Consider the following 23267-nt stretch of genomic DNA (forward strand, 5'->3'; position numbering starts at 1 on the left):
CTCGTTTGGTTTATGGGAAATATTTTTCCTCCCTCCTAAGAATATGATTCTTGGGAAGCAGATTCTCAGGAAGAGAATGCCTAGAAAAGTACTTTTGGCATGTTTGGTTGACCATGGAAAGTGGCAGATTTCCAAAGTGCTTATATTTGGTTGACCATCCACTTTTCTGGAAAAGTTATGTATAATTTTTATTATACCCTTAATAAAAATTAGACCTTTAATGCTTCTTTAATGCTGAAGGATCTTTTTGTAAAAAAATAAAAATGGAGTGATTCCCGCCTCATGAAAAAGTAACTTTTCCATGTTTCTCGTGGGAAAGACTTTTCCATAAAATGTGGAAACTATATTCCTATAAAAATACAATTTTTCCATCTCTTCTTTGAAAACTTCAACCAAATAAGAGGCATTTCATTACTTTCCCGTTGATCACACTTTTCCCCCTTCTTTTCCGGCGACCCAAATGAGCCCTAGTTTTTGTTGATGACATAGGCCGTTATTTAAGCCCAAAGGAGAAATCAATTCATCATTAAGAAGGTCAGATATGACTACTGCTGCTAATTAGGTCAGACCGATACTCCTCATCCTCAATCTTTATAAGGGGAACTTTTCCAAAATAATAAAATCGCTCCATAGTAATCTGAAAATCACAGGTTAGAAACATGAAAATAGTTATTCATAGGTAAGATTGCGTAAATCTAACCCTCCTAAACCTTACTTAGGAATGCTTGCATATATCTAGCGGTTGGTACAAACAACGGCATATGCCCCTGGTGTGGATTGGCTGATGAAAGAATCGATCACCTCTTCTTCCGTCCCAACTTTCAGGAGGTATGGCAATTAGCCTGGCAATCAGGCAAATTCAATGATATACAATGCTGGACACGTGCTACAGATTTTTGGTAAAGGACGGCTAGCAGCAAACAAATGGTTCACCTCCAATCGGAACTTGAATATTTATCAAGGTGGTCGTGGAGGAACAAGAACGACGAGAATTTTAGGCAAGATGCTAACCCCCTCTTTCACCATGCAATGATCTGGCCTCTTGAATTCCGTGATGCCCACAGCCAAACCCACCCTTCTGAATCCGGCATCTGGGGTGATTGTTACTCCTTTGTATGAGTCCGCCGCTGCAACCTCGACCATTTCTGTTGTTCGGTCATCCCACAACTATGCTGTGTAAAGTATTAATTTCGCCCAGGGGCCGACTAAGATGCCGGTGCTTTATTTGTCAACCGGAATCATTAAGGAAAGTTGATGGCAGCAGATCACCTGCATATATACACCAACTCAGTTCCATTGGCAGAGTTAACAGCTGCTTGCGCGCTGACTGAAAATGGCTGCTCAACAACTAAAGGCTACGAGGATTTGGTTGGAGGGAGATTTGTCCATGATATTTGCATGGATCGATGGGTCTCAGATTCACAGCACCCCAATTTAGGTCAGATCAAGGCCACTGCTAAGGCTTCCTCCTCTTTCACTGCCTCCCACGTTTACGCCAACCTCCTTGCCCTCCGGGGGCCATGCTTCACTGACTCCTGCGCATGGTTCTCCAGCTTCCCATCTCCCTTACAGATACTTGTCAATGCTAATTCCATAGGCACTAGTTTTTGCCCCTTGTGCTCTTTCCTGGGGAAACATATGCGGTGCCCTTCCCTTTTTCTCCAAAAAAAAAAAAAGGCACAGCTCCAACATTCATGTTCCACCTTCCCACCGTTATCCAAGATCCATCTTTCCAGCAGGTGATCGAAAAGAATGTTTCCATACACTGACAGCAGCTATCTTTCGAAGCATGCTCCCATAAACACCATCCTGATGAACCCAGAAACTTGTATAACAGCTGCTATCCTGGAAATAGTAGTCCAACGATCCCCATTTTGGCAGCAACTGTTGTATGACCCTCAGGAACCACAAGTTTTGGAAACAGGAATGGTGATCGACTTTAGGCCCCTTCTCTAATTAAGCTATTGTCAAGACCTTACTCTAACACAGGATCTTTTTTTCCAGATGGAGCAAAGCATTAGCAATCAGCTTAATGTCCCTCTGCATATGATGGTTTTTTCAGTTATATGAAGAAGAGGATGCATAAAAGAAATCCAAAAACCTGCTGATCCTGCAGTACCACAAAAAAAATAGATAATGTTGAAGAGAATCAAAGCTATGGTCTTTCCAGCAGTCTGTCTGACAAGTATGACAAATCCAAGAAACAAATTGCCTCTTTTTAAGTTCACATGCACCCTTTTTCCTTGCAAGAAAAATTAATAAAGAGAAAATAATAAGGAACAATATAACAGAAGCATTTATAATCTTTAATAGCTAACACCAATCAAACGGTCATTGTGAGGCAACTCAGCAGGCAGTAAACGCTCAATTAATTTCAAACATATAAACCATGGAACGTAATACTGCTTCGTCATATACCATTTAAAAGTGGGAACTTTGACAAACATATAAGAAGAGGGGAAAAATCTGAAGATGCTTATCATTTTTCATTGAGCCGTTTTGGGTGTCGCGATGGCTTGACAAAGTTCACAACCTTTCGCAGCATTGAAGTCTATAGCATTCCTCTTCAAGTTGAAAGAATGTAGGTGTTTTCTGATGGGATAAATATTTTTTTTGAAGCATGAAGCATTTGTTGAGACATGTAGAAAACCTCCAAGCCTCAACAATTGCAGTATGTATGTTACAGTGTCGTAAAGGAATATACATGTAGAGAGCCACACCTTGAATCTCCATGTCTTGCAATGGGCCAAATAGCGAAAATTTATATTTTGTGAGCATATTAAACCCACACTTGAAACTTGAAGCAAGCCAGTAGTGCAAAGTACACTTGATGGCATTCTCACCCTGTGAAAAATAACTGATGATCCACACTGTTAAAAGTCGCGTGGAAATATGTAGAGAAGCATAAACAGGATAAACTCTACCTACGAGCAGTGAGGAAAGAAGGAGCTGAGTGCATTATCTCAGTAACATGAGAAAATGAATTAAAAGAATGAGAAAAGCAATCTTTATCATTTCCTGAAGGAGGTCAACGCGATACTAAAGAATGACAATGACACTTTTCTAAATTAAACTAGATTTTTCTTCTTTTTTTTTGTGTGTGTGTGTGTTAGAACCAGTTTTCCATGAGGCAACTTGTGAGACTTGGTAGTGAAAAAGGTGGTGAGAAATTTATTTGACTTTATGACCATGTTATTACTTTCCTATAGACAAAGCTCTCTTGTCAGTTCCTCTTCCGAGCATAATATTTGCTGAAGCGCATAAAGCAACCTGGATCTATCAAAAGTTATTAGAGCCAGCAACTGTACTTGATTATGCAACCATAACCAATGAGCTTTTGTCTCCTTATATGTCAGACTCTGAGCTGTAAAGTTTTAGTAACCATGGGGTACCATAATCATAACATACTATTCAACATAATGCGGCACATGAATATGGACATACATACTGCTCTTAGCTTAGCTACATCCCCTGAACTAACATATGCTGGGCATGTTACAGTAAAATGAGTTACAGTTGCATCGGACAACTAAGCTGAGGAATAATGGCCTGAGATCATGCACAAATTAAAGAACTTTTACCAGGGTATATGATTTCTAAGTAAATCGAATTATTAGAAATTTATCCAACAACCCCTTAGAAAACTTTCCACAACAATCTCCAAATTTCGCAGGTTAAAAATCGTATGGAAATATCTAGCTATCTTAGTCATCCTCCTCTGTACACAACTAATCTCAACTGAAACTACCAATCCCAAGTTCAAAAACCTTTACTGCAGGTCTGTTCTCCATTGTCTGATTCAGAATCCAGCCCTGCATGAGAACAGTCAATAGTGTTGTTACAACCAGGTTTCAACCAATAATTCCACATGACAGCATTTCTGAGCTCTTAGTTTATAACCAAGGTGCATGCACGGATTCATTACATAACTCATTCTGTTAATGAATGCTGGGAAGCTGGCATATGCAATGCATGTCAAAGGAGAGGATTTCAAAGCAAAACACTGAATATAGAAAACCAAAAGCATAAAGATAATTGAATATAAGCATAAAAATAAAATAATATAAAAACAAAAATGATATTAAATACACTGAGAAAAATACATAAAAACAAAAATGAGAAAATAAAAAAAAATAAAACAGAAAGGAGACAAGATGGCTCGATGTTATCCCATCAAGCAATCGTGTATTTGGAATTAATCATTACGCTTTTGTTTTTTTATTGACTTACTTTTCCACATCTTTTTCTTCTAGGGCTGAAATCAGATCGGATAAGAATCGGATACTAGTATATTCATATCCATATTTGTTTTGTTTGACGAATATAGATACGGATATGAATGTTAGTCGGATGAAAAAATTTATGTCCATATTTGTTTTAAACAGATATGGATACAAATTGGATACCGAAAGTATGGATATAAATCAAATAATTAAACTTTATGATCACAGAATCAAAGATATTACTAAGTGGATGATAAATCAAGTTAATAGCATATTAATGTGGTTATTTATTTTTCTTAAAAGTTCATGAGTACTACATAAAATTAAAAAGGGTTACAAATGAAATCGGATATTCGGATACGGACCGGATAGTTGTCTATCCATATCCATATCCATTTTTCTTTGACGAATATGGATACGGACCGGATATTAATCGGATGCTCAAATTTCGATCCATATCCTGATAGTTTCGGATACAAAAATAGATCCCGACGGATATTATCCGATCCACTTTCGCCCCTACTTTCTTAAATTAAAAAAAAAAAGAATGCATATAGAAGGCAAGGTCCGCAATCTCGGTACCGGGTATTGCATCGATACCTTATCGGTTCGTTATAGTATAGTATAGTACACCTCTATACCAAAATAACTTTCTAACCATTTTTCTCAATTTTTATCTCAGTACGCCTAGGTACGGACCGGTACGCACCTCGATACATCTCAGTACAGGTTAGTACACCTCAGTATAGGGTGGTATGCCTCGGTACGGGCAGTATGGAGCTTGTACCGACTTGAAAGTATGTTTTGTACCAATTTTCCTCCGGTACGGTATGATACACCCTGTACAGGACGGTACAGGGCAGTACAACAGACCATAAAAGAAGAAATGTACAATAAGTGGCCAGAATCCTAATTTGAATAGAACAGACACAAGGTGCCCATATTATGGTTTGATGAGATATAATTTTATTAACAGAATCTTGATTAAACATTTATATTTGGGCACCCTATATTCTGTTTTCTTCTAATTTTGAATGTCGATGAAATGAAGAGAAAGAAACTATAAGATTTTTTTTTTTTGCATGTGTGTGAGGGGTGGGGGGCTCAAGTGAATTTTAGGAGAATTGAAAAATAAATCTCGATAAAGGATTTCAAAATTTGAAAGTCTAATTTCCTATTGTAGTATACAGACACAAATATTGTGTCCATTTAACTCTTTAACTAATTATTTTTTGCCTTGGAATTTAGTCCCATATGTCAAACTGTATATACTTCCCTTTTTCTATTAGATACTTTCCAAGTTTGGGACTTTGAAGGTTGCACCATTGCACGAGCTCAAATTTTGGAAGCAGAGGTAGGTCACTTATTCTTGAAACCATGGATTGCGGAACGGTCCCGAACCGGACGGTTCCGCCGATTCCGATCCATACCAATGGCTCACCGGTACGGTTTCGGCTTTAAAACCAGCACGCTGCCAGTGTTAGAGAAGGAGAAGAGAACGGCAGCGGATGCCAGCGGAGGCCGCGGCCAAGTCCTCTATTTCTTTCGAAATAGGAAAACCGACCGCAGCTAAAAGATTTGAAAATTTTTAAGTGAAGTCGGCAAATTGTTTACTGACTTCACTTAAAATCCGAAAATTAAAAAAATTTGAGATTTTTAAAAAAAATGCCTTCACTTAAAAATCTTCAAATTTTTTAGCCGCAGCCAATTCCCCTATTTTGAAACTGCGGCCTCAGCTGCCATGGCCTCCGTTGCCCCCCGCGGCCCTCCACCGACGTCCGCCGTTGCTCCTTTTCCCTCCCTACCTCGCTCGCTCTCTCTTTCTTTTCTCCTCCATCTCCGGCAGGTGCTCTCTCTCGGTACGGGCCTGGGACGGCCCATACCAACTCGTTCTGCTGGAGAACCGGTACAGTGCCCGGTATCGGTTCCTCTGACCCTGCTTGAAACTACCCTCCTTAGTTACATGAGAGGCCTTCTCTCTCCAAACTGTATAATCTTCCCTCTTCCTATTAGATACTTTCCAAGTCTGGGACTTTAAAGGCTGCTTCCTATTTTGGAAGCAGTGGTAGGTCACTCATTCTTGAAACTACCCTCCTCAGTTACATGAGAGGCCTTCTCTCTCCAAAGTTGTCTTAGCCAAAAATTTAACATAGGGTTCACATATGTTAAGAGGTGAATGATAAAGCATTCTTAACTTCCAAGGACCATATACTCATATGTTAAGATGATGATATATGGATGCAAGGAAGCATGTTGGCTATGATTAAATTTTACCAAGAGGCACCTAATGCTAGTTAAAAGAGGGCTATGGACACCATAAAAGATATAGTTAACAGAAACTCATGGAGAGTTCATGCAGTGTTAAAAGGATATTATCCAGGCACCCTTCTGTATATTCTTGTAATATCTGTTCTAATTATGGTCTCCCCTTTCCAGACTTCTTATCTCATATTTATTGAAGATAAATTTAAGGTGACACAAAAGCAAAGGGAATGATGGACTTATAATTAGCAAGCTCTCCATGTCTCCAATGATAGCATCCACCAATCAAAATTACTCCCTGCTGTATTTTCCATCAGCTTGTAAACGGGACCAACTTGAACACCATCTCCTGTATCACTCCAACAGATATGGGAGTATTAACAATGATTTGTAGATAAGTATGAGGGTGAGTCCCCTTAATCACAAGGCAAAACAACAACATGTTCGTGATGGTTTCCTGTTTCATAGAATCATATTCTGCATATAGATGGTCACACATTAACCCAATTTTTCCTTTCTCATCATCAAACAAGAAGTTATGTCACTTGCCAACCACATATCTTGGCTTTGATTGGCTATATCAGCTAGAGACCTACATACTCTCTATAGTTATAAAAATATTGTATGATATTATTTTTCGAAGTCAGTAAGTATCAAACAACATTCCATTCTATGACATTTCCACATTTTTAACCACAATGTCTCAACTATTTCCAACAAAAAGGTAGCACAATAAGAAAGAATTAAATCTCGTGGCAATTTTCCATCCAAAGTTCATATCCACAATTCAGGATTACCTGCTAGATTGCAGAAAATACCATCACTAATGGGAACTTCCATTAACAGATCACTATCTTAATAAAATACATATGCTAGCACATAAGAATACCAGTAGGGAGTTGAAGCTGATCAAGTTAACATTGTCAGCACAATCAGCATGATATAAATTGCTAGTGAAGATAAAGAAAACATTGAAAAGAGGAGAGCAAAGAGGAGAAAATACAAGCAGAAGTAAGGGAAGAAACATACAAGCATAAATTCAAAAGTTATTGGATGCCATATGAAATTGCCAGGCACAAGTGTTGGAAGCTTCGATGAGCACATTACTCAAAAACAAAGGAATATTTGAATATAAAGTGCTTTATGTAATTGAGGTTGAAGAACTACCTGGATTTGCAGTTGCTAATCCAAAATCAACCTCATGGCCAAAGACAAAGATGAAAGAAGCTTCTCACATGAAGATTTATGTAAAAATTAACACCACAAGGTCTATCCACTTCACCATTTATGGTAGATTGAATGTTAATTCTCATACTCCTATCACAAAACTAGATTGGGTACCCCTAGGGGGGAGGGGAAGAAAAATCCTTGAGTTGAATACCACCTCATCCATTTCCAAATCCCCCAGTTCAGATTCTAAAGGTTAATCAGTTGAATGACACCAAGAGAACTACCATTTATTGTAATGGACATTTTTGAGGTCATTATTTCATTTAATATGTGTCAGACAATTGATGAAGATCGGTATACGCGAGTTAATTATGCTACCAGCCCTGGTATATGAAATTACAAAAGGACGGAACGAAAGCATGATCGCTGTTGACAAACCACAATATAATCTCGCTTGCTACATTTGGAGAAAGCAACAATACGAGGAATCCATGTAGGAAGTTCGCTTTGTTCATAGAGATGTGAAGGAAACAAAGTCAGAAGTTCAGACAGGTTAGTACCTACCTTCCTTTCCTAAACAAAAAGGTAAATAGAGAAAATGAAGCACAAAGTCCAATTATATCGGAATTCTCCTTTGTTAGACTTACAAGTCCACAACAATTCTGCAAGGGTAATAGAAGCAGATTTTGAATAGTGCTATTAGCCTAAGCAAACAAACGCATACATTTTATTATCTCGATACCTTATTTTGATTTCACAGGATAACATCCATAAAAAAGAGAAAACTCTAATGTACAAATTGCAAACATTTTGATCACTTAGACCATCTTACACAGGTCCAGATTAGCCTCTACTTGAACATTTTGACAACACTTGTGTAACGTTTTTGTCTAATTTATAACCACTAAAACTAGGACTTTCATAACCCTTGCTGTCCCAGCAGAGCCTCCCAACTCATCAAATGATATCCTCCCTCCCAACCCATCAAATGATATCATCTTTCTATAATGAACTTTATTGGAAAGTAGACTTAAAATCTGGAAGAAATCAGAATTTAAGTAGTTATTGTCATATTCTATGGATTATAAAAAAAAGTCAAAAACAAAATCAAGGAAATCTGCTCTGACATATATTCTTGCTTTTCAATATAGGTTTAAGTAGATTGGAACTTTGTAATAAGCATTAGTTTTGGATGAAATAAACCTTGGATAAATAGGCCTGCTCAAAATGCAAGGTTTCAGAATTAACATGGCATACTCCAAAAATCTAATTCATTTTCAAACCAAAAGAAACTAACACAGAATTTGAAAATGCAAAACACATTAGCAACCGAGAAAAATAAAAATATGATTTAAATAAGTATGATTAGTTATGTTTCATTATTTTTATAGGACCTAAATTTTCATATGATACTTATAATTCTTTCAAATAAGAAACAAAGTTGCTATGAGATTGGATTTAAGGAGGCAAGCGATAAAATTGTTCAATGAATTTAGCAAGGTAAGCTTTTTCCTTGATCTTGCAGGAGACTACGATGGCATGAAAAGTGAACACATACAAATTTTCAATAACAGAAGGTTTGAAACCATCCATAAAAGAGGAATGGAAGGAAAAATCAGCAATATTGCAAAAACGTTTGACAGCATTAAGTTACTAATACCTGCTTGTCCACAAACAAATTATTAATCAGAAATGCTAAAGAAACCACCACAATCATACATTCACTAATACAGAAAAATAGTACATCCTCCAACACTTACAAAAAGCTAAGACCGAAATGATAAGTGAAATGTTAAAGAAACCAACACAATCATGCAATCACTAATACAGCAAAATAGTAATGTCCTCCAACACCTACAAAAATCTAAGACCAAAATGATAAGTAAAATAAAAGTTGAAATAGGTTGAAGAAGACAAAATGTTAGGTCACATACAAGTTGGAATGGGACACAGAAGACAACAACTGTAAAATTAGGTTTTGATCTTCAGAAGCATATATGAAGAGATTGTCATTTGGAAGAAGAAAAGAACAATAATGAGATCACAGTCGTAGCATGTAGAGAAGATCCATTGTGATTGTGAAATTCTAACAGGTCAATAAAATTTGCTCGTGTCGATTGACAACTCTTTAATTTCTGTAATTAAAAAAAGAAAAGAAAAACATGGAACATTAATTTTGATGATCATGAAGTGTTGCCCCAGTTCCATTATTCTACAAGCATTTGCCATCTTAATTTACCATTAAGGCTCGCTCTTTGGGGGCATGAAACTTAACCAAGAATCAGCATTTTCTTGAATAACTATTACCCAAGCAACACTTAGACGGTAAAATAATTTATCCACGTTCTTTTATATATTGGAAAGTGGCTCCGGAATTTGTTACCCATGTTCTTTTACATTACAACTTTCCAGGTAAGTTGCTAAGATCTATTCATCTTTCCTATAGTATCTATACTTCTAGGCCCAATTTGCACAGTATTATGCAATGCCCCTTCGTGATTGAAGCCCAATTTCCTCGCACCAAAAAAAGTTTTCGGCCCATACAAAATTGGAGAGGCTAGATGGAACAAGAGCACAACAAAACAGTCAAAAATGCATTCAATTAAACACGGATAAGAAAAAGAAAGGAAAAAATTGACTGAATTCATCCCTAGCTAGCAAGGCCCCCAGACTCCAAACTATTCGAAGAACGGTACCATTGCATAAGAGGCAACAATATCAAATACATACCCAAACTGATACAGCTAAATTTTGATGACTGAAAAGTTAGAAGAAAAAATTACATTACCCAAATTAGTATGAACCACAACAACAAATCTGGAGATCAATACAAGATTTACACAGTCAAATTTGATGAAAACAAAAAAAATGAAAATTTTAGTACCCCAAGACAATGTGAAATGTAACTTGAGAAAAACAAACCGAGAACACCCATAATCGCTGGCAAGAAAAAACATAAATCTCGCCGGTTAAAAGAAAAAGAAGGAGATTTTAAGTGAGAAATATGAAAGACTCACCGGAATCTGCTGATCTTTTGGCAGAAAATTGGCTGGGAATTGCAACGGTGCTACTTGGGTTAGGGTTTGTTACAGACTAAGAGAGGAAGTGAGAGGTTAGGGTTTGTTAATGCATCAACATAAGAGGGACATTTTAAAATCAAAAAATAGGGCCACTTTACCCGACTGATGGGAAGCCAACTTACTCAGCTCCTAGTTGGGTAAGTATTTCCATCCATTTCATGGTAAATGCTGGCCATGGAAACTTAACTTAGCAACCTCACTTTTTTGACTAGAGCATGAGAACATGGGTAAGTTGGTCAATGGGATAGTTGACCAACTTTCCCAAGATATTTTAACCCTAATGAACATAGCCTTAGTAGACATAGTTATATATGTCAAAGTGAAGATGTGAGAGATTTCAGCAACTCCAAAATCACCATTGATTTGCAGGTGGTAAGACCAAAGAGTATAGATGTCAACAATAGGTTAGCAGCGGGGACAATATCTAAGGCACATTAGTGTCTCTAGTAGTTTCCTAAGCTTATCTTTAATGATACCTAAGGGGTTCATAGGCTTCTCAAAATACTAGAAAGATGCCAATGGCAGCAGATAATACAATGATTAAGGCCTATGAGCTAATATAGTTTTGTAACTTTGTCCTGCACCCAGCTGGCTTATCTACCTTTGAATCCTGAGGGGTCTGTAGTCTCCATTATACCCCTCCTAGCCATTTATCACCTTCACAAAAGGTCTTGGACGCCAGAGTTACTTTTGTCAATAGTACTAGTATGAAAGTAGATATGATATCATGGGTCGCAAGAACAGCAGGTTGACCAGGGCAGTAAGATGTATGCAAAGAAAACTTCATTAAATGCCAATTTCATCTTCGCTATGGCAGGGATCATGTTTATGGCATTTAAATGCTCTACTATTTTCTATAACGATCACAATAATTTTCACAATCTTCGAGCGTGAAAATGTTGGTCTGCGACTCTGCGCAGTGAAATGCACAAGGCAATTCCCAAAAATCAATTTGTTATGTGAAAAATACATAAAATTTTTATCTCAATTTTTTATATTATCTCATTCCCATCCACCTTTCCAACTCCATCCAATCATGGCAACCAAAAACTATTCAGTTGGAACTTAGAAGCTCTGATATGGTAAGACTGGACAGGAATTGAATAATTAAAATATTCCCTTAATGATGGCATAAGCTAAGAGTTTACGTAGTATATACAAGTTTAGTTCCTCGCAATGAAAGAACAAATGTATCAGATGTTCATATATTACTTATAAATGTCTCTGCTAAATCTACAAGAAGTTGCATATTGAGAGAAACAAAAGAAAATATTCAAGTTAGATGAGCTTTACTCCAGCATGCAAAGCATCAAGCAGGAACATGTTGTTGAGTAGCAGTATGTCTATTTAACAATAATTGCCTTGGCAATTTCTGCTGCCTTTTGCTATCTTTTTACTAAAGGTCCTATGCATCTTTTTTTTCCTAATTTCGTGAGCTTGATTTACTTTTTTTATATATTCGACACAGCAAACATCATACAAACATCACAATCTTAGCCATCACACTCTGTTGTCCAAATATGAGAAAAAAGAATTTCAAAGAGAGATTGCCAGCTGTAAATTAACTACACTAGGGCCAATACCGTCTTTCAGATGATAAAGACAGATCCATAAATACAGTAACAAGGAAGAAAACCATAGGACCACCCATTTAAATCAGTCACTACTAGTCTTTTTACAAAATTATGATTTTAAAGTTATAGCAGAATAACCAGGTGATGTAACGAACAGGGAACATGCCAGAGATGTACTAACACATGTAGGTTCAAGGACTTTACCTAGATTTATCCTGCAAGGAACATGAAAATGTTGAGTATGGAACATCCATTCTTCATAACAAGCTTGTACTCATGAGCCCAACTGGCTTTTCTCTGCTAAAAGCTTCATCATCAAAATCTTCATTCATGGAGTTCTCTTGACATACCATTTTGTTTTCCTCTAGGAGATTCAACCCAGGAGCCTCCCAACTCAGTGAATTGCTTTGGTTCCTGGTACCTGGTTTAGAATCAACAAAAGACTGGATATTCTCCACATCGGGCCTCAAATCATTATAAAGTTCAGGTTTCTCCCCTGCTTTGATGGATGATGACTTAATATTATTAAGATCAGGATCATAATGATATCTGGCAGTAGAACCACCCATAGCTGGATCTCCAGATGCATGATAGCTCCCATCATTAACTGTTCCCATGTCTGACTGATCTGTAGCATCTTTTCTTGGCCTTTTCCATTTCTTAGTGGAAGAGGTACCATCGTCCTCAAATTCTTCCTCCTCCCTGTCTCTATGCAGATAAACCCACAATTTTCTATCCCCGTCAAACTGCACACAAGGATCACGTTCATAATGCAGCCGGTCTAAAGCCCCGCTAACAACTTGGTTGACCTGTGCATCAGAGACATCTTCAACAATATATTGTGAATCCCTGATAAGAGTACAAACATCTGCTCTAGTTCCAATACTCCCAGGCAATCTGGCAGCTGCATCACGTACAAGACAAAGAATAGTAACATGAGGTGGGCGATCATGCTTAAGCATAAAATGATCCCGAGCTTTTGATGTTGGCTTGCCACCACCCCTTCTTAGTGGAGCAACAATAGATTTTTTCCCATCAGCAGCAGTGTAAGAGAAGGCCCGATCTGGAATAGAATATCTTAGAAGTTCCTCTTTACGGAAATATGCCCTCACTTCATCAGAGCTCGGGCTAATAGTATTTAGACTCTTCTGGGCTCTTAAATCTTTGAACCTCTCCTTCTCATCCAAGTTTGACAACATTGATATTGGAGGCGCTGGAAGACTTCCTATCTGCTGAAGGGTCTTCTGCCCAGATTTTAGCCAATTAGCAAATGCATCAACCAACTTCACCAGCATCTTGTGGGGAATGCCCCAAGCTTCGGCAGAGGTCTCTTCAACAGTATCATTATCAGATGAACTAGTAGTAACCGGACTAATCCACATCCAACTTTTGTTTGATTTCTCATAGAATACAAGCGCCTTCCAACCCTTTGCTCCTAGAGGTGCTGTCTTAGAGGAAAATATTTTCAGTACACCACGGACTAAATCCTGAAGTGGTTCCTGTGTTTCGAGAATGCATGGATCTCCTGGATTCGATCTAACATGATTGACAATCTCTTGAACTGTAAGAGAAGGTAACTTATTCTGACCAGCATGCTCTGAAGTATATCCGTCCATGTTTTCATGAGAATGGAGCACCTGTGTGCCATTGGCCACTTGAAGCAAATTGTTCTGCTCTTCTCTCATCAGTCTACCGACATTCTTTTCATGATGATTTCCAATAACTGTCAAATCTTCTGCATGAGGAGTAACCATTGCTTTTCGGACAGCTGAAAGAAGATGTATGATGGAAAATGAAAAACCAGTGTGAATTGTAGGTGTGATCAGGGTAAATGGTTTCTTTTGCAACTCTCCCTCTGGCTCTATGTCTGCTGTTCCTTTTTCTGGAATGACCGGCTCAGAAGTTGCCACAATCAAAGAATCAGATGCAGCATCTGCTTTTCTTTTTCCCTTCTTCTTCTTGACATTGTGGTCATCAATTTGCTGCTTTGGACTAGACTGTTGGTAAAGAGGTTCATCTGGCTCGTCAACACACATACCTTCAGCCTTCACTTTTGTTTTCTTCTTCACAGAGTTGCATTCTAACAGGGACATGTTTGGTCTTTCATAATGATTGGCCTCAATTGTAAGAGCATCAGAAGGTTGCTTTCCTTTCCCTGATTTGTAAACTCGCATCTGGTTACCCAGTAACCTGGAACTTCCATCCAAATTCTCCTTATGCTCAGCCAACATGCCCCTGCCATAATCACGCAAATAAACTGGCTTCTGTGAAGAAGTTTCCAGATCAATCATTCCCTTACGCTTCTTCTCTGTATTATACATCTTGAGTAATGATGGCTGTAACTTCTCATTGGACTTTGGAATTTGGCCCTTCTTCTTCAATTTAACATCAGACAAGTAATTGGGCTCATTCGTTTTGCCCTTGTGCTTCCCTTTTGTAGCATAAGGTTCTACTTCTTTTGTGCAAATGCTTGTGGCTCTGTCAGCAAAATGGGAATACACTTTTTGATCCATCTTCGTGAGCTTGTTGACCTTTTTAGAATCAGACAATGATTTAGCAACTCCTAAGTGATAGACCTCCAGGTCACCACTTAAATGCCCCAACTTCCTCACTGAATGATTAGTACCTCCATCTTCCTCAACCTGGTCTGATGAATCGGATTCCGTCTCCTCACTTTGGGAGTACATCGTAGAGCCCCTTGCATCGTTCATACCCATTCCCTCATACTGAGGAGACTTATTCTTGATCTTTCCTTGTAATGTTTTGGCTCTAAGATCAGAGTGGAAGTATGAATCATCCATCTGTGCTGGGGTAGTTTTATAAGACTTGATCTTGGAATAGTGTCCAACTCTACTTTTGCCAGTTTTATTCCCATCCCTAACCTTCCATTTCTTGCCTCTGTCCATGGAAATGGCTTCTTCAAGCATTTTGTTATGCTGAAAGGGGTGACTGCCAGCTGACTGGTCCACCTGACTTCCTTTCAGAGGTTGATGCTGAGGCCGCTCTCTGGCCGGATATGTCCTCTCCTCAGAATACTTCTTCAGGGTATCAAGGGATCGATGATCATAAGAAGCTATAGTGACCGCCTGATCAGAATTCCTACTCCTACCTTGATAATGAGGCAACCTATCATAACCATCAGGGCCGTCATCGCCAAATATACCTCTGCCATCTCTTTTTCGCAATTCATTCTTCTTTCCTAGTTTCAGCAAGTTAGCCCTGGTTGCCGCATTTCCACAAAGTGCATTCCAGCCTCCCTGCAAGCCCATCTCATAACCCTTCTCCTCAAAATCATCCTGATCATCACTCATCTGATGTCTAGGCCTTTGAGAATTCCCCAAATCATAGTCTGCAACTTGATCCTGCCAGGGAAGAGATAACAGCGACATGGGCATTCTAGTCTTTGCCTCCGCACTATGCTTAGCAGCAGAGGGATACTGACCTGCTGCTCCCAAGTACTCCTTTTGGGCAGAGACTTTGGGAGCGGCAACCTTCAGCACCCCCTTTGAGTTTTCTTTCCCAATCTTCATCTGCTCCATAGGCATACCACTCCCACGAGACATGATATCAAAGGAAAGCCTTGATGACTGCACTGCCCGCCGATCCATTTTAAACCTTTTATTCCAGTAACGATCACCTGAATCCCCACTCTCTGAATCCGTCTCAGACTCCATGTCTCCATCCCTCTCATAACACAAAGGCCTCTGGCTCCTCAGAATATTCAACAGCCGAAGCCTTTCTTCGATGCCATACCCTGCACAATTCTGCCAAGCATCCCTTATCCGGAAAAGGCTTCCCACCATAGCATTCTGATACTTGCACAGGTAATGGTAGTGCTGGCGCCTCTGAAAGAAGTTCACTCCCCGGCGGTAAAGAACAATCCTCGGGTCACAAAGCCCGGCTTTCAGCCGATTGAACAGCTCGACAAGCGGGCTCCCAAAGTGGACGTTTTGCGCCGAGAACAGCTCCTTCAGAGTCCGGCCAAACGTCTCCTGGTCCATATCAGGGAGGTACTCAGCCAAGGCAAACCGCTCCTCCTCAGAGAGGCAGTCGTTCCAGGTCTCCAGCGAGAGGACCGTCCCCAAGTCAGGAAGATCATAGAGCTCCAGCGGGATGCTGCAGCTCTGGTTCCCCACTTGGCATAACTCAGTCCCGGCCTCAGCAAGCTCGGAAATATCGAACTCGTCGGATCCCATCCCAGAGTCGACATCCGAGACATCGGCACCATCAGTCTCCGACGCCGAACTCCGAGTCCGGACCTCCTCTTCGTCCTCCTCACTCGACACACTGCCCCGACTCCCCGGCGAGGAATCACCGTCCAGCCTCGAAACCCTAAGGCTATTCTTCATAATCGCCATGGCACCCCAAGAAAACACCAACCGACCACAGATTCCTCAATCTTTCCCCATCAAGAAAGACCTTAAAAAGACGAAAAAACAAACACAAAACCCGAAAAAGAAGATCAAACAAAGAAACCCTAGCTTCGATCGGGAGAAAGAAGGATGGGATTGGGAGCGGCGAGACGTACCGAAAGGGCGCGAACGCGAGGGATTCCGCCGTCCAAATCGAAGAATTCCACCAGGTCTCGCCGTATTAGTGGAAACCCTAGAAAGCCAAAGCGGAGACGGGGATAAGGGCGGGGCGGGTATTTATAGAAAGGGGGTGACGGGGCGTGGGGGGCGGGCGAAGAAGACGACGAGGACGTGGGCGCCTGTGGGTCGTCGGATGGAGCGTAGGAGAAGGTTCCCAGATGGATAAATAAAACGAGGAGGAGAGAGAGAGGGGAGGATGGGGTGGGGGAGGGGGATAGGGGTGGGAAATAAATATAAAGAGAGAGAGGAAAGGGGCAAATAGAGAGGGTGAGAGAGAAGTGGGGAAGAGAGGTGGGGTGGAAGGCGTGTTCGCGGGCGAAGGGAAAGGAGGGGGGGCAGAGTGGGGGCCGTGGGACGGCGACCCAGCACCGAAACGGAGACGGACAAATAATATAACGTTTCGGATTCAGTAGCGGGTGGGGTTTGGTCTATGGCGGTTATTAGGGAAACCTAGCCGTTGGATTTGGAGATCGGGTGGTTTTAACAGCGGGAGTGATGTTAGATCACCACCGTTGGTGGTGCGGGTTCTGGCCTCCTCGCGGCTTGGGTTTGAGCTCACGCGGGAAACTCGTAACCGCCGGGAAATACGAATAGGCTTACAGTAAAATACTATTTAAGCACGTGCATCCTGCCACGTGGATGGTTCGCCGAGGAGTAATTTTTTTTTATTATTCCATGAATACGCCCCTCCTCCCATGGCTATAGTGTATATGTGAAGGCCTGGTCCGGACCAGTTGACCGGCCTAAAAAAAGAGGCTGACCATGCATCCACCCCGTGCGCTGGCTGAGGAAGACTCCCAAAAAGTCTTAATCCTCTCCTGCAGTTTCGGCCAGGATGAGGAATCTTAGAATTGCAGGAACCCTAGGCTCCTCTATAAGAGAGAGCCCCAACCTCCATAGCCTTCCACCTTAAACAACATCTCTTCTTTCTTTCTCCTTCTTCTGCTTTCTCCCTTTGAGTTCATAGTTGTCTGTCACTATCCTCACCAAAATCGAGGTTGCCAACGCCTCCGAAACTAAGGTAACCCTTTGACCTTCTTCACCTTTCCTTGTTCTTCTTTCCATGATTTGGAATCACGGCCTTTGGCCGAAAAATCGGCAAAAAATTGCTTAGAGAAAAGAATCCACTATTTTGTTATGTTCCGCCTTCTGCCCTCTTTTTCTGACCATCCGGCCCTATTGAGTATCCCTAAAAGCATTATTGATGAACCTTGTTGAACGATCTTAGCCTTGATCAAATCTCTGCCTTATAATTCATTAAAAAATTTATTTAGACCTGACTCATCCAGAACTATTGTTCGCTCGGTTAAGTCTTCTCTTATTATTTTTGATTCTACTAAAGTCATCTAATAAAAATTAATTTTGCTTTTAATATTTTTTAAATAGGTTTAGCAGATTTGCCAAATAACGTTTGATGATCTAAGGCGAATGAGATAAATAGATCTTACACTTCTTATTATTTTTCAAATTATTATATTTTTCATGCATAAAATTTGCTTGTGTAGATATTATATTTTTCTTAAACTTATAGATCAGCATATATATTATGAAAATCATGCTTTATTATAAAAAAATAGTTCTATTAATAATTTTTAATGAAGATGGTTTGTCTATGAAATATGAATATAATCATGTCATTTAGTATTTTCAATCTACTTATGTGTATGTTTTAAGAAAAAGATATAAATACTTTAAAGGCTCTCAGATAGCTATGTACGACCCTCTAGACTTGTGGAAGATCGACACTCTGAGCTAACATCCATACAAAATATAACCATATTAGCAGGATAAAGTTGGCATACAAAACATGAATCTTTGTTGATTACAAAATATAGCTCTATCACAAGTATAAAATGATCGTAGCATGAATATCTGCGAGCTATGTTTTGAACTATAATGTAGCTAAATAGCAAAAGAATGATTTATGAATTTATTTGCAATATAAACTTGAAACCATGTTTATGAATTATTTGTGGCTTATCCATCCATGAGTGACTTTATGACTTGTTTAATATATCATACTATAAAATGATTTAATTTTGCAATAGGTGTTATTTTCTTTAAATAATGCATTGACATGAAAAAACTTATACTTGATCTGATAAGATAGTGTGAGTTTTACTTATTGAGCTGTGTCGCTCACATATTTCTATTTTCTCTTTTCAGGCAAGTAGGATCTGTAGGAACGAAGGATGGTCCAATCGGAGTTCATGCTAGCAAGCTTGGCAATCTACATAATATAACTTTAAGTCTTTAGTTAATTACAAATTTGTAGATTAATAATTTTCTAAATATTGAGAATTATAGGTTTAGCTTTTATGTTTAGATTTAGATGCTTTGAACCGATGTTTACTTTGTTGTTTAATAAATGAAGAATTTGGATTTCTATTTATTATATTTTGCTTGACGTGGATTGGAAGCTAGATGAAATGGTTGGCTTCATGTTATCGTGGATTGTATTTCTCGGTAGCATGGCCGTGTTATGTCCCGGATTTAAAACGTGACAGTATACTTGCAACATTTCAGCCTTGAGTTGTAGCTCATTTGCAACTCAACTTGCAGCATATAGTTTGGGCATAGGCAACCCAATAGGTGGGCTTGACCCCGCTTGCAGGTTGACCTGCAGGCAGGTTAAACTACAGGGATCCAAACAGCCTCATAGTAGGTATCATGCCCTGAGGCATGCAGCTTAAGAGTTAAGAGATCAAGACTTTAGTATATGTAGGGTTTAGCCAGACCTATGAAATGCTACACGCACAATATTATAACTTGGCACTTCAACATTTCAACCCGGAAGAGAGTCTGGAGCTCGAGCCTATGGATCTGACGACCCACTAGCTCCCGGCCCATGATAAGCAAGGCCCATTACAAGTGCTTGGGACAGAGACAGGTAGACTAGGCAACGAAAGCAACGTAGGTAACATGAAGTCAAGGGAAAAATATAGAAAGTCCGCATGCTATGGAGAAATGAAATAAATGGTCCAAAAATTTGAAAGGTTCGTTTGAAAGTTAGGTGGCCACTGACCCGGCAATAGAACAGCTGCTCTCGCCCTTTATTAGATTCTTTCCATTGATAACTTCATCTTGAAAGAAGGCTAATTCCTATGGACTCAGCGGATTGGGTCGCGTCACTTGCTGCTTATCATTCAGAAGATTTTCTATAAACCCAATAGACTTTTCCTTCTACTTTATGCAGTCTTCTTGCTAGTGATGTAGCTGGCTATACTCATGCCAGAGCTGTGTGATTAGCCGATTTATCAAAAAAAAAAGAAGAAGGCTAATTCAACCACCACTTATGCAAAAATATTCACCATGAACAGTCTGTTCTTCTCCTCTATCAACCTTTAGCCTTTCATTCCATGCTTACCCTATCTTTGGGAGGTTTGTTTCATTTGAAATCAAGATCATGTCCATTGAACAAGGGGTGAGGGATCGGTGATATATACGTACACAAATTAGGGAAGAAAAAAAAGGAAAAGAAATGGTTGCATTTGACCGAACGACAAATGCCGATCGGAATAGCATATTCCATAGATTTGTTATTGATACCTTGGACGGATATCATTATTCTCTTCTATATCTTGATTGAAAATTTATCATCTTGCGATCTGCAATCTCTCACTCTATTTAGTTCTGGTACATGAACCCAAAGTCAGGCCAGCTGGATGTTATAATTGTTGCATGAAATTGTGCAGGTAATTTGTTGTAATGGTACAGCGACTTGAAGAAGATTCAACTTATCAAGGTGTACATTGATATATAAAACTAGTTGATTGTCGTCCAAGGCAGCTCATCTAATCTAACCTGCCATTACTTCACAAATCGATAGCTCCTCAATGAACGATGGAGCAACGCCAGCCGAGCATCATAATGCCAAATCTGACACCCAATGTAAATGCACCATGTCCTAAAACACTACTGGACTCCTAACAAGAAAAAAAAAATCAGCAGAAATGATCACAAGACGAACAGTCGCATGCAGGTCCTGCACACAGTGGTTTATTTCCTTCTCATTTCACTCATCTATATATATATATTGTGTGTATATACATGTATGTATATATGCTTGTTTTTATGACCAAAAGCTTCATCATGTGGAAGCACGTATTTGGTTCATCTCCTGGAATACATGGGCTCATGATGACTACCATCTTGGTAGTCTCAGCCGAAGTAGCATTTCATGGGCCTATAATAATAGGAATACTAATACCGATACAACTAGGGCAACTGAAGAGGATAGAGGTTTTAATAGTGTAGTTGACTAGATAGCATTTTATATGGTCAACTATATAGAGTTAGCTTTATAGAATTCTAAGATATGTCTTTCTATCTTATTAAATATTTTGTTTTCCAATTCTTTTAGGTTTAGTTATAGTCTTTTGATTTTATTTATCCATTTTACCACAAAAAAAAAAAAAATGTATCTTTCGTACAGAAAAGATTCGGCTTTCTTAGTATGACTCTACCATTAGATTACACGATGATTGCTTTAAGCGCTGTGCAGATAAATAAAGCAACAAGTTTAAGATGCTTTGAGGTCTATATTGACTATGATCCAATGGTCAACATTGTGAAAAAAACAACGATCAGTCTTAGATGCGAAAGATTCAACCTGGAATCAGCTAAAGATTGTGAACTCATCGTCATGAGGCTGAGGTAGCCTATTTTTTTTCTCTCGTATGATATAAATCTGAAATAGACATCTTATTTACCAAAAAAGAAAAAAAAAAAATGGACGTCTTGCCATGTATGACGTCTAAATTTCTTTTTTTTATTCTTGTTCTCTATATGGTATGAAGCTGTGATGCTTTTGGGAAGCAAGAGACTGGGGATTTGGCAGGCGTTTTGGATTTCTAGGATGTTATTATGATGCTCTGCCGCTGCTCTAGTCTCTTTTCATTCCTTTCTTTCTTTATATTTTGTTACACATCACTATGTATTACAGTTGAAGCCTAACTGAAGTCAAACTAAATTATGTTATTCAGTTACTCAGTTAGTTTTTGTTATTGTAATTATCCATTCATTTAGAACAGTTATAAGATCCCTATATATATATATATATATATATATATCTTATATCCTCAGCTTGTATAAGTACAGAAGTAAGAGATAAAGCTAGGTAGCCTACTCGGCTTACTCTGTTTCTTTCTTCCAAGATTATTCTCTTCTAAATACTCTTTTCATTCCCTTCTTCATATGAAAATTTACATGGTATCAGAGCATTAAGAGCTTTCTTCTATGGCTGCCTTTGCCAACAGCAATGCGGATTCTATTTCTTCACCGCTTTAGAGCATATTTGAAGATCCCATGAGTCTTTATTTTTTACATCATGGCGACAGCACAGATTCGCATCTTATATCTTTAATTTTAAATGAAGAAAACTATTCAACTTAGAGCAGATCTATGATCATGGCTCTAAGTGTTAAAAACAAGGAAAGATTCATCGATGGAAGCATTCCTCAACCCCATCGAATGATCTGTATCATATAGCCTAGATAAGGTGCAACATGGTTGTTTCAGTATGGATTTTAAACTCAATCCCTAAAGAAATGAATACTAGTGTAATCTACATGGAGACAGCAAGAGAGATTTGGCTCGATTTAAAGGAAACATTTAGCCAAAGCAACGGACCAAGAATTTACCATTTGCATAAAGCTATTTCATCCCTTTTTCAGAGTAATGGGAGTGTAATCACTTACTTTACCCGTTTGAAGGGACTTTGGGAGCAGTTGGCCAATTTCAGACCTCAGACAATAGAATTTAGTTCGACTTCAGTGAGGCTTCAACTGTAATACATGGTGATGTGTAACATATTTCTCCATTTGGTTCGCTTCTGTCTTCTTATTTGTAGTATATATATTAATATTGTATGTATTTTGTAAGGAAGGGGGAGATAGGAGCACTTGGAATGTTATCGCTAAAGACAAAGTGATGATGAGTAACTTAGCTGTGTGTGTGGTGTGTGTGTGTGTGTGAGAGAGAGAGAGAGAGAGAGAGAGAGAGGGCAGCATCTCTGAACGTTCTTTCTTCTGCGTTCACCTGAGCTCTAATCTATGTAATGGGGTGCTTTCATGCATGCAGAGCAAGACGCCGTGTGTCTCTCGACGTATGATGAAATTAAAATAAGTATCTTCCATTCAACTCCCTGATCCAAGTTGAATTTTGAAAGTTACATGCGGCAAACTTTCAAATTACATCTAAAGCCAAAAATTATTGCTAAAGAAACCTTAATGCGAATCAGGTTTGGGCAATTACTAGGGAAATAGTATCATGTTCTCAAGATGTGCATTGGCAATAGATAATTTGGCTGATGGGAGTGCACATATTTCAAAGTAAGTTGACTTGCACTCATCTCTGTGTAAGCCT

General features: G+C 39.0%; 1 protein-coding gene across 7 annotated transcripts; it reads right to left on the bottom strand.

Moving 5' to 3' along the window:
* Window positions 1-588: 588 nt before the first annotated feature.
* On the bottom strand, window positions 589-17203 carry LOC103721910. 7 transcript variants are annotated; one of them, XR_003388486.2, is made up of 4 exons: window positions 16838-17203; window positions 12514-16728; window positions 2721-2857; window positions 589-2110 (listed from the first exon to the last, which is right to left on the bottom strand). XR_003388486.2 is itself a non-coding variant. In XM_008812298.3 (2 exons), exon 2 carries the CDS (start codon window positions 16665-16667, stop codon window positions 12567-12569), a length of 4101 nt encoding a protein of 1366 aa, XP_008810520.2. In that variant the 5' UTR covers window positions 16668-16728; window positions 16838-17203; the 3' UTR covers window positions 12302-12566. The 7 variants fall into 7 exon arrangements, 1 of the variants encoding a protein (XP_008810520.2); XR_606377.4 differs by lacking the exon at window positions 2721-2857; XR_606375.3 differs by lacking the exon at window positions 589-2110 and having other exon boundaries at window positions 2393-2844.
* Window positions 17204-23267: the final 6064 nt, after the last annotated feature.

The sequence above is a fragment of the Phoenix dactylifera genome, chromosome 13 (genome assembly GCF_009389715.1).
Source record: "Phoenix dactylifera cultivar Barhee BC4 chromosome 13, palm_55x_up_171113_PBpolish2nd_filt_p, whole genome shotgun sequence".
In the NCBI taxonomy this organism is placed as follows: Eukaryota; Viridiplantae; Streptophyta; class Magnoliopsida; order Arecales; family Arecaceae; genus Phoenix; species Phoenix dactylifera.

What these genes read in the sequence shown, in the direction of transcription:
- LOC103721910 (XM_008812298.3), bottom strand. Translation starts at nt 16,667, where the DNA reads ATGGCGATTATGAAGAATAGCCTTAGGGTTTCGAGGCTGGACGGTGAT.